This window comes from Brachyistius frenatus, unplaced genomic scaffold, assembly GCF_029030835.1.
Source record: "Brachyistius frenatus isolate BFR_SWC_R1_liver_20210118 unplaced genomic scaffold, ASM2903083v1 Contig_135, whole genome shotgun sequence".
NCBI classification, from domain to species: domain Eukaryota; kingdom Metazoa; phylum Chordata; class Actinopteri; family Embiotocidae; genus Brachyistius; species Brachyistius frenatus.
The window spans coordinates 990,652-1,004,805 of NW_027210734.1; the positions used below are offsets into that span (position 1 = coordinate 990,652).

The window sequence follows — 14,154 nt, forward strand, 5'->3', positions numbered from 1 at the left end:
TTCAGAAAGGTTTCCTCTTTAATGGTCACTCATTCATTTCCTGTTCGGCATCGAAGCTCACTGAACATCCAAAACTGTCCGGTCTGAAGTCGTGTTTACTGTCGACGAAACGTTCTCTGATTTCAGGGACTTTGTGTCCACGATGATGGAAAAGTTGAGTTTGACCTTCAAACTCCACCAAAAAAAAGAACCTCCTCTGCCGAAGAAGACCACAGGATGCAGTCAAAAGCTCCAGAAAAAGCTAAATATTTAATATAAAGTGGACTTTTAGTGGACAACATTTTTAGTATTTCAAAATTGATTATTGTCACAAATATTGAAAAAAAAAAACTGCATCAAATTATGCACCGAGACCAAACTGTGCAACTTAAACCTTTTTCTCTTTTAATTTAAAACAAAATTTAATCTTTACGTATTTTGTTTTAAATGTACAATCAAACAATCAATGTAATTATACATAGAATTCTTCTTTATAATAATAATAATAATGCACGACTCTATTAACACTATCCATAAATAAAAAAAAATAAAATTAAAAGAGGAAAAAACATCGAGATCAGTATGAAATACAACGTTAGGCAACAACACTGGTGAACAAAGACGACGCTCTGCTCGCTGTCCGGCCAGGACGACACCCACCCGCCTCTCTCACACACACACACACACACACACACACACAGGTAAGGTGCTACCGTCTGTCCCCACCTCACCTTCGTGTCTCTTCGTCCCGTCCACTCGGCTCGTCAAGACGTTCGATGGCAACGTGGGAGACGAAGACGAGAAACGTTTGGCCACTCGGCAGATGTGGCGAACAGAAAACAAAACAAAAAACAAAACAGCTGTAGACGGAAGCAGAGGGCAGATGCAGCCAGATGTTCAGATTCACAGAGACAGTTTTCACGACATGAGCTGAAGTTTAATCATCTTTTTAAAATGCAAAAATAATTTCAATTTTTGAAAACTCAAAACAGACAAAGGAGTTGAAATCGCACACGTTCACATTTTCCACTATTTTCACCAGTTTTATCGTCCGTTTCACATTTTTCCAGTTTTAATGTTCACAAATCGGCCGGAAAACATACTTTGCTTGGTTTTAAGGGCTGACGTTAAATCTACAGAAGAGGTTGGACTTGTTTTACGTGTTTGGACATCAACATGGAGTCTGTAGGAACGTTTTAAAGTCTTAAACTCCTATTTCAGTTAAATGTTGAATAATTCAACCCATTTATGAAGCGACTCCTGCTGAACATTTAATGGTTTCATCTTTAACGTTTCTGTTTGGACAAAACAAATAAAACAAAATCAATCTTTCTTTCATTGAAAAATAATTGACAATTACATTAAATAAGAAGGTTAGTTTAATATCTTTTTTTTATTGGTGTTGATTCCTTGTAATTTTGTCATTTTTAAAGCATGTTGTAAAGTGTTAATAGTCTTCATTTAAGTCATGTCGGAGTGTTGAGTGTTGAATCAGTGAGATCATCCGACAGCTTTTACTTTGAAAGGACGAGGCGTTGTTTCCTGAAGACAGATTGCAGGGATCGTCGTCTTTCAACAGAACAGAATTCGAGTTTTGTTTCGTTTCGAGCTGAAATCGATCAGAGAAATCGATCGTTTAACGGTTGCAGTGAGAAAAAGGACGTTTGATTTATTCTTTTCTGCGACAAAGTCAAACTCAACTTGAAACACTTTTTACTTTCTTTTTTTTCCCTCTCTCTTTACGCACACACTCGACCCGCCTTCAGCCTCAACAAATGGACGGGACACATGCACGCACGCACACGCACACGCACACACACACACACACACACACACACACCTCAAGCTGGCTCAGAAATGAAAACGCTCACAAAAGGTCTGACGTTCTCTCGTTCTTCCTCCTGAATGAGGAACATTTTTGTTCTTGAAATACGTGTACGGTACCATCAGTCTCTCTCCACACACACACACACACACACACACACACGCACGCCTAACCCGGGGGGAGCACGATGACGAGAGGCGACAAGCAGGTGCACGTCATCTCCGTTCCCATGGTAACCTGGCTGGAATGTAGTCGCGCTAAGGAGACACACACACACACACACACACACACACACACACACACATACACACAATTCACAAGTAAACAACGTATTTCTCTGGAGGACGGACAGGTCAGGTGTGAGCGGGTGTGAGGTGTTTGTTTGTTTGTTTGTTTTGTTAAATCTAAACGAGAGCCTGGAGGTGTCAAGGTCCCTCATCGCGTCCCTCTTCGGCGGTTCATTCTGACCTTTGACCCCAGCCAAGCGGCGTCCACCACAGAGACAGGACAAGGGTGAGGCACATGAAGAGTGCAAATGGGGGGAACTTTACAGGTCGGGTGAGTCTCGTGTGTGTGTGTGTGTGTGTGTGTGTGTGTGTGTGTGTGTGTGTGTGTGTGTGTGTGTGTGTGCGTGTGTGTGTGTGTGTGTGTGTGTGTGTGTGTGCGTGTGTGGAGAGACAGCATGCATGTTGCAGGTGCAAAAGTGTGTATTGTTTGATTTTGTGTGTGTGTGTGTAAAAAGTGCATTCCTTGTGTGTGTGTGTGCGCTTCAGCCCGTGACCTCGCCGTGACCTCAGCGGCCGGACGATGAGGACAAAGTCCCGTGTCTCTTGGCGGCCGGTAAGTCTCTGAGGGACGCAGTCCATCGGCGGGGTTCAGGGTCTACAAAGCTTTCAACTAAAATGAAACAAACAACAACAAAAAAAAAAAACGGGGGTCCAAATGTCAGAGAATGGAGCCGTTCAGGAGGCACACCACCTCCTCTTCCTCCTCCTCCTCCTCTTCCTCCTCCACGCCGTCCTCTCCCACTCCCCCCCAGCCGTCCTGGAAGGAGCGGATCAGTTGAACATGATGGACTCTGGGTCTTGGTTTGCCATTTGAGCCATGTGACGCAGGATATCTTTTTTTGTGATAATACCAAGAAGCCGCCTGCAGGGGGAGACAGAGGGGAGGAGGACGGGGACAGAAGAAGACATTTAGAGACCAGAGGAAGAAGGTAATGGACATCTGCATCTGGAGAGCAGGAGAGAAATCTACTTCCTGTTTTTGTTGGCAGGTTGTTGTTTTTTTTTCAGATGGCGATGACGCGTCCAGGAACGCAAAATAAAAAATCTGATTGGTTGGTTAATTGGATATGAATTATATAAAAACATGAAATATCTGGACGCAGACAAAGCCAACAAAAACACGAATCCCTGAGGAAGTAAAAGTCAGGAGGAGGAGGAGGGAGTGAGTAACCGCAGGAAACAGGGAGATGAAGGCAGCTCAGAAACAGCAGGGTGTCATTTCAGACACGTTTTTTTTTTGTTTTCACTCCTAAAAGCTGGTGAGAAAAAAATAAAAAAAAATAAAAAAGAGGAGCTGGATCCTACAGAGGAGAACAAGAAGTGGAAGTTCGATCCTCGTGAAGCGGGACGAGAAGAGGAGACGTTTCCATCACAGGAGTCACAAGCTGTTTTTAAGGTTTTTTGATTCGGAGCAATTTAAATCTCCACTTTGTCTTTAAGTCGCAGCAACAAGTGATATTAAATATAAATATAGATGATTATGTCAAATTTAAATAAAATGATAAACAGACTTCATTAACAAAAATAATTCCAGTTTATTACGACTCTTATTGGGTTTTTTTTACAAGCGAAGTAACGTCTACTACTACTTCTATTTATAGAAACCGGCACTTTATGATAGATGATGTCGTCTTATATTTAACTGATGTTTAAATCCCATCTTTTAATTTTTTTTATTTAGGAGAATATTAATTGTAAAAGACCAAATACTGAGCAAAAAATTTAAAAAAAAGGGATTTTGTTCAGGTTCAAGAGCAGCTTGTGTGAAGCCCGAGAGGCAAAACTCAGGGAGGTAAAGGTCAGAGGTCAAATCAACCGGACAAAAACAGCATTTCGAAGCTTGAAGTCTAAAATTTACACTTTTGCAAGTGGAGACGCGAGTCGTGATAAACTGGAACGCTTTCTGACTCCTGCGATTGGACTCGTCTCTTCTTCTTCTCGTCCCGCGGAGCACGTTAACATTTCTGAAACAGTCGAGATAATTCCTGCCGATTCGAGAGCGCCGGCTCTGAGCGAGCGCTCCCGAATCCGGCCGAGGATGCAGTCTGAGGTCCGGTGAGGAAGAGGAGGAGGGAAGCGTCTGAAGCGGAGATGCAGCGGTGAGAGGAAGGTGGCGGTCTGCTACAGAGCCGGGTCCAAAAAAAAAACAACAACTAAAAAACACTTCAGCTGAGATGAGCCGAACCAAACAGGTGAACCCGGGTCTGAGGGAGAGCAGCTGATCGGACCAGGTAGAGAGCAGAGAGACAACCAGGAGAAGGAGGCTGAACTCGATGTTCCTCGTCACACCAGCAGAGTCTCGCTCTTATTCCAGAGAGAAAACTAGTGCAGACTTTTTAAAATTAGTACCTAGAATTACATTTACAGCACTGTGTTCCTCAGGCGGAAAAAAAAAGAAGCTCAGTATCTACGCTCTGCAAATATGTCCAATCACAACCGACCATCACATGTCACTTCTTTGATGTTTGCTATTTTTTTCCCCTCATTGTGGATCATCTGAAAGGATTTAAATCAAACTATCTGACAAAGTTTAAAAAAAAAAAAGTTGAATATGTGACAACCTGTTTCGAAGGTGACGAAGCCTCCTGTTTCAGGATCACGAGGATGTTTTCAGACATGAATCTCCATCTTGGTCGGTTTGGCCATTTATGTCCAAAAATAAATAAAACACTCGTAGACACCATCTACTTGTTGTCTGCTCATTTAAATTTACTCTCTCATATTCATCTTAAGCCGTTTAATGCTGAGAAATAAATGTGTTTTTTTAAAAGCACATTTCTCCTATAACGATGGACTGATGATGCTGATTGTCTCTTCATTACTGCTGTTTTTATTATTTTTTTTTTTTTAAGTTACTTATTGATTATTGTGAGTAACGTTTGTATTTCTGTACAATTTGATTTATTCTCACTGGCATTTCCAGATTTGGGCAAATTTCATAATACAAAAAAAAAAAAGAAATCCTAATATTGAACACTGCTTCTGTTTATCCTGGTGTGTTGTTTTGGCTTAATACTGACTGATGTTGTGCTGCAACTTAAATCAACTTATGTTGATTATAACTGCAATATAATTAAACTTGACTCATTTTTCACGAGGCTATTGAAGAAGATTTAAATGACCTCTAAATGTTTCCGGCGGAACGTAAGTCGTTCCAGCCTTCGACTCTTTACAAGAAATAATTCAGCTTTTCGGTTTTATTTTTTTCGAGACGGTAAAAATCCGTTGAATCTCTCTGGAAGAAAGCGTGCTGCTGCCGGCCGAGAGGAAAACATCGCCAGGTGAAAGCAGGAGATTAGTAATGACTTCATCAGGGTCTCACCACACACACACACTGACCAGCTACGCTACAACTCTACCAAGCACCACCACAACGCCGCTGCACCACGCGCACCGCCGCTACAAGAATGAGGGCGCGGTGTGAATGAATGGCAGCGCTGCACATCTCCTCCCTCCTAGCAGCAAACACCCTCCAAAGAAAATAACATCAAAACAACGTCCGTCCGCTTTCCCAAGGCGGCTAGCTACTCGCCGAAGTGGTTGTTATGGCGACGGACATCAGATGTCGTCGATCTGCGGAGGCCCGGGGCGAAACGAGAGAGTTGGGGGGGGGGGGATTCAAAAAAGAAAAAAGAAAACAGAAGCAGTCGTTAATGAAGGCAGAGAACCGAAGTAGGTTGAAGTGTGAAGATGAAATGAGCGACTACTGATGCGAGAGGAAGGTGGGAAACACGAGCGCAGACATGCTGAGGAGCTACGACCGCTGATCGATCACCATCCTGCTCCAAAACACGTTGAAACTACCAACGTTGCTACAGATTTAAAGAGGGTCAGAAAATGTAGCTGGAAGAACAATCTGGCATGAAGCGGCACAAAGCTGAGCTACTGACGGGATGAGGTGCCCAGGTGCACTCTGGGAATCTACGGGAGCCCTTTTCAGACATCAGCGACTTCATCTGACTGGTCGACGTCTAATAAAGCTGCGTGTTGAGGTTGTAAACTGGTGTTTGGATGTTCGCTGTCACTATTAGAAAATCTGAAAATGAAAACTAAAATTTTGAGAATTTGTTGAAGAGATCTGATAAAAAATTATGGACAAATTATATCAATGAAAAACCTAAAATAAATGACAACTTTTTACAGCCACTTACAACACAGTTGTGTTTTTTGCCATTATTTATTGTATTTAAACATATATTTTATGATATTTACATTTCAAAATGTTCTATTTCCTCATTAATTTGACCTTATTTTTCATTTCAATGATTATTTTCACAGGTTTAATTATGATTTTATATTTACTACTTGCATTAACTTGTGTGTTTTGACTAGTTTCACTGCTTATATGTGAACTGTCCTATTTGAATGTTTATATGCATTAAGAAACTTGAATTTCTTATGCAGAGTTTTTCTTCTTCTCACGTTTAAAAAAGCTCTGAACTTTTTCTAAAAGAGAAAAACTAAAACTATGATTTGTCCTCATCTGAGCCAGGAAAACTTTGACTAAAGCGTCACGACTCCACCTCCGTGCTTTTCTTTTTACTCTATCAGCAGACTTGAGTTTGCTCACTGGCTTGTGGATCCGTAAACATGCAGGCAGAGTATCTGTGGTGGTTTTATCGTCAGCATTTTATTTTGCGGTTTGAGGGTTTTGTGTGTGAATTGCAAATTAAAATGCAACCAGATCACAGCTCTCCTGAAGTGTGAAATAAAAAGACCGTGATTATTTTCTGCTCCTACAGATTTACATGAAGTGATGAAGTTCATGTCTGAAAGGGGCTCTGGCGTGATGTGGGTGACAGTTCCCTTTCAGGTCCGACTTTACAGGACCCACAAAAACCTTTTCTACATGATGAAACTGCGGCTACCAGCGGTGAAGATGGAGGTCAGAGGTCATCTTTCTACAGATGTTTCTCTACGACTTCATGAGAGGTGAATCCACAAAAAAAAATAAAATAAAATAAATAAGTGCGAGAAAAGAGGAGGAGGAAGGTGTAAAAGTTTAGCCGGGAACTGTCAACAGTTTGTCACACCACGTTTCATGCATTCCTCCTAAGAGGCGGAGCCTAAGAGACAGGTGCGAAAGTGGGGGAGAGGTCACGTGTGTAAAGGGGCGGGGCTAGTCACCAGGGGCTCCGTCTGCTGCTTGAGCTCCTCCAGATGCTCTAATATATTCTTCTTTGTGATGATGCCCAAAACAATCCTGAAACACACACCCGATACTCGGTAAACTGCCCAAAACAATAACAACAAACAAATAAACAAACAGAAGAGAGACAGAGAGAGAACAGACAGCAGCAGCAGCACAAAACATACATAACAGGGTGTAACGTAAAGTAAGAACATAACTCGATGTTAACTTAAAATAGAACTCAAAATTACTCAATTAACACAACAACAATCAAATGCAATAAAAGTTGATTTTATAAATCAATTTCACACGTTATGATGGAAGTACGTAACTAACAAACTTTTATTAAGTCCAGTAATATTCTGTATTTTTCTATATATGTCAAAAAGAAATCCCGTGAAAAGACCAAAACCGACAACAAACAGATCAACAAGTGTTGATATTCAACACCTGATTTAACTGAATCCTTTCGTACCTTTAGAGCCTAAAAACGACAACAGATTTGATAAAAGTGGGTCCTTAAGTTGATCCCACATGAATCATCCTGCTGCTACAAACAATATTGAGAACTAAATTCATTCACAGCTAAAAATAGTCCCCAACAAATGCATTATTTACTCTTAAAATTTGATTTGATAAAAACTACACCGCCCAGCTGTTTGGGGAAAAATATTCTGCCATCTTTGAAAAGATAATCATTCAATCTGGGTACGATTTACTGATGTTCCCTAAACGTCTCGTGCTATCAGAGAAGCCTCTGCTTCCCACTGTATGTTAATGTTGGAGCAGAAGTTACGTGTTTGAAGATGAAAACGTGTCTTCACGTAGCCTGCGTATTAAAATTTGCTAACAAATGACAAAAATGTTCAAGCGGTGCCATAAAAGTATCAAAGTTCCTCTCGAGTTGGAACAAAAGGGATTAAATTCGACTGCGGGGGAAAGAAACTGGATTTATGGAGAGACGACTAACACATTGACGATTTTGATCTTTTCGTGAGGTTTGTAGAAAAATACAGAATAACACCAGCTTCACCATTGAAGACATAAATAAAAAGGTAGACATAAATAAAAACAAAACACTGCTGCACAGTTCCTCTCTAACGGTCGTCACGGCAAACTAAGAACTGATCTGGAGAAGGAGTTTATCATCTATCGAGCTCAATCCGTCTTGTAGTTTCTACACCACACCAGCAGGCGGCGCACTACAAAACCAGAATTAGACTGAAACTCAGGAAACACGGGGAGTTTAGCTCAAATTCATCCGTTCGTCAAACCTTCGTTTCTCAGATTCAAACCTCACGTCAGCTGACTGCACCGACTACGTTGTCCCAACATGACACCCGTTATGTGTTTGTGGTTAGTTTCAGCCTCCTGCTGAGGAGACTCTCTGTTATCTGAGGATTCGGAGGTGCAGCGCAGCGATTAGGTAGGTCAGGCCATGCAGATTACCGGCTGGATCCAGAGATCCGGGAGCCCATGCAGCAACCGGACGGCGTGTACATGTGTTTGTGCGACGTTTTGTCGACCTCAGACGGGTTCAACGGTCGTAAAAACACACCAGAGACGAGGACGCGGAGGAGGACGGGCACCATCACTTCCTCCTGAGACGGCTCGTCTTTGTTTGTTTTTTCCTACTTACCCGTTGTGAGTGACCAGGCACTGACGCAGCCCCATCTTCCTGAAGATGTCCACCACGATCTCCATGGGCGTGTGGTCGGTGACGGTGAAGGGGCTCATGTCCAGGATGGAGCGCAGCTTGAGGGGTCGGGGGCTGTCGGCCGGCAGGGTGGGGGCGTGCTGGGTGAAGTAGACCCTGGAGTTCAACATGATGCCCTCCTGCTTGCGGCGGGCGTTTTCTGTCGAGAGACGCAGAAAAGAGAGACTTAACACATCGCGATGAAAACGTTTGACCTTTTCATTACTTTACAACAGGGCGTCTCCGAGCTTTTGTTATCCGAGAGCTTCTCAACATGTATTCACACAGCTGAGCTCCACCCAAACCAGCTGAATAAGCTTCTCTTATGTGAAAAATAACACCTCAATACTGAAATCAAAACAGCTGAAGTTTAACATCGCGTGCATGTTTATTTGGTTTGAAAAGTGTCAAATGAAGCGTTCTAACGCGAGATTTAACCTGGAAGATCCAGAGTTTCATCTTTGATTGGGATTTCCTTCTGAAAGGAAAACATGTCTAGAGTCAAAACCTGCCATGTTGGAAACTGGAGGGCTCTTAATATGAAAAATCACTGCATTGCTGTTGCCGCCCTGCTGTTATGTTTCTGTCAATGATATTGTATTTGTTAATATTTACCTAATGGTTTAAACTAATTGGACAGATGCTTCTGTCCAGAGCAACTTCCCTTTTCCCCAATCTACACACACTTGGAGCACACTGGGCTCCAGCGTCTTTCTCAAGGTCACTTAGACATGTAATAGCTGATCGTTTGTCCCTCTCTCTCCTCACCTATAGCAATAGTGATGTCCCTGCGCAGAGCGAAGCCCACCAGCCTCTGGGACTCCTTGGACACGATCACAGGGAAACCGTTATAACTGGTCTCGTTGATGACGGCCTGCAGCTCCTCCACCGTCAGGTCGTCCTGCGTCAGCACGGCCAGCGGCGGGTCGCTGCGCCGAGGCCTCATCACCTCCCTGGCCAGCGTGGTGTGCGTGAACTCCTCCTTGGCGTCCAGGAACGGGTATCCGTTCAGGCGGATGTGGGACTCGTAGATTCCCGCCCGGCCGAACGCGTCGCCCACCCACTTGCTGGTCATGACGGCGGCCATGAGGGGCACGATGTACTCCAGGCCGCCGGTCAGCTCGAACACGATGACGACCAGGGAGACGGTCATACGGGTCACACCACCTACGGAGAGACGAGAATAAACATGAACACACATCCGGGAGCAAAGAGACCAAATAAAGATATTTGACTTTTAGATCGAGGAGAGGAGGCAACACTGGAAACGCTGACGTACAGTCCTCGCTTCAGTACATGTAACAATGCAGGGAGAAAAGTGGACACATCAGTGGGTGAGTAAAAAAAATCATCACAAACAATCTTATTTTCATTCATTATGCCTCCTGCAGTGATTTTATACAGCAGAAGGAAGGGAACTCAGAAAACCCTTTTATAGAGACAATAAGCTGGTGGGACTTATGCTTCTTTTAGTGAAATAAAATAACCTTAAAACAACGTAGTTCATCTTAGTGAAGAAAAAACTTTGACACAAACCGGCGCCTGCTGACTCACTAACACCAGCGTTTCTATCCAGGCGTTACCACGGCGTCGTGGCGGACTCACCCAGGCAGGCGGCGGCCCCCACCATGGCGTAGAGCCCCGGAGTGATGCAGTCGGCTCCCACCTCGCACCACTCCTTGAACAGGAACCCGTCGTGGTGGTAATAGGCCAGCTGCTCCACGGCGATGCCGACGATGCGCCCCGCGATCGCCCCGATGGCCATGCTGGGGATGAACAAGCCCGACGGCACCTGATGAGAGGGGGGGAGGAGGGAGAGGGGGGTGGGAAGGAGCGACCGGCGTTAGCGTGTCCGTGAAGACGTACGCAGTTAAAACATTTTCATCGTGACTACAAAACAAAACAAAAATCCACCTTGAGCCCAAACGTGAAGATGGTCATGATGATTTTGAAGATGAGCGCCAGGCACAGCTGCCACATGGCGGAGTAGACGCCGGGCCCGGCGGGCCGGTTGGGGTTGTCGCTGAAGGCTTTGCTGCCGTTCATCTGGCTGCGGTACTGGCAGAGCTCGGACGACTCCAGCGGGCCGCAGTCGGTGAACAGCTCCTTGATCAGCTCGCTGGTGTTCTGGCGCGTGTACGGGTTCGGGAAGGCGACCACCGCCGTGATGGCCGCCACCAAGATCACCTCCAACACCGGGTACTTGCCTGTAGAGGGGGAGACACCGGCGTCACAGCGAGAGAGGCCTCCGACCGCCGCCTCAATTCAACACTTGGAAAGTAAACGTTTTATTATCATTTGCTTTCATTCATTCGTGCTCGCAGGGACTTTCTGTGTCAAAGAGTATTTTTGAGGATCAATCTGGAACGGTCAACGCGGTCAAAGGTCAGACGCCCAGTTCTGGAAGGAAAATGATGAGCTGTGTATAACTGACTATTGAAATGCGTTTTGGAGACTACAAATAATATGTTAATAATATAATAAAGACTTCTGTCATTAACTTTGAGCAACATAATGTTCCATGTTCAGAAGAAAGAATCTGAGTATAGATATGTATTGAGATAGATATAGAAAATAGGTCAGTAGTGATGAATCCACTCAACCAAAAAATAGTTCCCATTAGATGACTATTTCTTTTGTTCCTGTTTGTTTGAAGGAAAGATGTTTGAGTTTGTTCAAGGGTTAAAAACTAAAACGGCCAACTAGCATTTTCACATTTATCCGTTCTAGGTACCGTTTTTGAAAACGCTCACATTTTAAGTGATAAAAATGAGTTTAACATGTACAGAGCTCCAGAAACTAAGAAAAAAAAAAAGATGCTGACTGCAGCTTTGACTTGAACCATAACTGAACATCAATGAAGGAGAAAAATAAATATGTAAACGTTTCTGATCAGCTGCACCAAACACAGCTGCTTTGTATTTTTAACGCAACTATAACGACATGTCATACGAGCTGTTACTCGAACAGGAAGTATCTACCGAAGCGCGTGGACTTGCGCCGCCGGCACCAGGCGATGTTGGCCCGGATGAAGAAGGCGCCCCAGAGGCCCCCGAACACTCCCAGCAGGATGAACGGGATGAGCTCGAACAGGTACCACGGCGTGTGGTACTCCACGTAGAACAGCACCAGGCGGCTGTTTCCGAAGGGGTTGATGGAGCGCAGGACGAAGGCCGCCACCAGGGCGGCGAAGAAGGAGCGCCACAGCGTCTTGAGAGGGAAGTAGTAGCTCACCTGGAGGAGAGACGGGAGAGTTGCAGGGGAAACGTTCACTTCACTGTACTGCCATTTTCACTGAGCGTTATTGTTTGTGATTACTGAGCATTGAAATGATGCTAAAGAGGAGTCGGTTGATGCACCTCCTCCAGGCTGAAGAGAACTCCTCCGATCGGCGCTCCAAAAGCGACGGACACCCCGGCGGCCGACGCAGCAGAGAGAACCTGAGAGGCGAAACAAACACACCTCAGCTGACTCTAAAACCGTCATCTACCGTCTAATAATCATCTCTAGAATAAGACGGGATGAGGAGAAACAGGAGCTCTCCTCTCTCACCTCTCGCTTCTTGGCCTCGTTCTTGCTGTACTTGGGGAAGAGGTAGGAGAAGATGTTGCCGCAGCAGCAGGCCACGTGGACCAGCGGGCCCTCTTTCCCCAGGCTGAGGCCGGACGCCACCGCCAGCACCAGCGTGATGGTCTTGATCATCAGGGTCCACTTGCCCAGGTAGCCCCGGATGATGAAGCCACTCAGGATGGTCTTGATCTGGAGGAGAGAGGAGACAGGAAGTTCAGAGGTTCGTCCAGTGTTGTGCTGCATCCTGAGATCGAAGTCTGTTCCGTGAACTCTCAGAGACGGAGACACTCGGACACAGATTTTGGCAACTTAAGAGAGATGCCAAGGGAGAAAAAAAAAAGGGGGGATTGAGAAAACCTCACCTCGGGGATGCCGGAGCCGCAGGCGTAGGGAGCGAACACCTTGACCAGACAGACGGCCAGGAAGGCGAAGGACAGAGCCCAGTAGATGTACATGAAGTAGTTCATGATGTACGAGCCGGGACCCTGCAGACAGGAGAGGAGGACGGGAGGAGTTCAAGAGTGCAAATCTGAAAAACTTAACGGCACCAAAAACAACAAAACTGTTTGTGCGGACGCCCGAGAGCACGTCAAGAAGTGACCGCGTGAGTGCACCGTACAGATTTAAATCCTTTTCCATCCACTTCCTCTTCTAGAACACGCTGCTCGCGTCTTTGCTTGCTAGCAGCGTTTGTTCGGTCGTATTCACGGCTTCGTATCCCACCGGGAGCGTTTCACAACCGAAGCGTTTGTCCGCCTGCTTCCTGATTTGGTTTCCTAGATTTTAAACGCTTGCATTGTGGGTAAAGGCTGTTAAATGGTTTATAGTTTTTTGTGTGTCCATTTTGTATTTATTGTTGTTATTTCCTACTTCGTGCTGCAGCCAACAGACTAATAACTAAAAGCTTGTTGTGTTTTAGTCATTAAAAAACATTATTACTCCCAATCGGAGACGGAACCGGTGGGAAACAGCCTTTAGTTTTTGTCACTGAGCCGTGTTCAGTACATAAGAAAAATGTTGACTGTCTTTTTAGACCCTTTAACACTTAAATTAAAACAAATGAACAACTTTCTGTTTGCCGTAAATTTGGACAAATGGTTCATGCACAGGAGGAGGGCGGTTGGTTTTGGAGAGCAGATGTCTGTGCTCGTCTACCTCGGCCTGCCCCAGTATTAGCTCCGCCCAGCTCTTCCACTGAGGACACTTGTCCCTCTCAGCGAAGGTGGTCTCGTTGGACGTCCAGCAGCACTGCTCGTGGTTGAACCACATGGCGCTCAGACACACGCCCTCCTTCAGGTCGTTCATCCAATCAGCAGCAATGTCAATCAGGCCAGCCAAAGCACCTGGCGGGAGGAGGAGGAGCAGGAAGGAAAGGAGGAGGGGCACAGGGTTTAAGGCAGGGAGGTGATAGAGAGGAGAACAAGAGAGAGGTGTTGCTTGGCTGTTACACCAACATGCTGCGTTCCAGACGTTGTACTTCTGTACAACACTCACTATTCTGAGTGCAGAAGTGCTTTCAGTACAGAAACATGCAGTGCTCTACAAGTACCAGGATGATGCAGTCAAAAACACCCCAAACAAGAAGTGTGAAACGCTGGAACACCCTCCACCCTAAACGGTCGCCATCTTGGCTGCGTAAAGGAAAGGGGGCGGAGCCACCGAAGCA

General features: G+C 45.1%; 1 protein-coding gene across 6 annotated transcripts in view; it reads right to left on the minus strand.

The window, feature by feature from the left end:
• Positions 1–361: 361 nt before the first annotated feature.
• The window catches only part of clcn3 (chloride channel 3), a 34,685-nt gene continuing 20,892 nt past the window's right edge, over positions 362–14,154 (minus strand). For 4 of the 6 annotated variants that reach the window (XM_069714807.1, XM_069714811.1, XM_069714810.1 and 1 more), the window contains 10 exons: positions 13,644–13,831; positions 12,851–12,973; positions 12,471–12,677; positions 12,278–12,358; positions 11,900–12,152; positions 10,833–11,125; positions 10,524–10,710; positions 9,687–10,085; positions 8,862–9,078; positions 2,759–2,953 (listed from right to left, as the gene is read on the minus strand). In XM_069714807.1, coding sequence (XP_069570908.1) covers positions 2,863–2,953; positions 8,862–9,078; positions 9,687–10,085; positions 10,524–10,710; positions 10,833–11,125; positions 11,900–12,152; positions 12,278–12,358; positions 12,471–12,677; positions 12,851–12,973; positions 13,644–13,831 — 2,039 coding nt within the window. In that variant the 3' untranslated portion in view covers positions 2,759–2,862. Of the gene's footprint in view, positions 2,954–5,623; positions 5,665–7,218; positions 7,295–8,861; positions 9,079–9,686; positions 10,086–10,523; positions 10,711–10,832; positions 11,126–11,899; positions 12,153–12,277; positions 12,359–12,470; positions 12,678–12,850; positions 12,974–13,643; positions 13,832–14,154 lie in introns of all 6 variants that reach the window. The other 2 variants (XM_069714808.1, XM_069714812.1) reach the window with 2 other exon arrangements.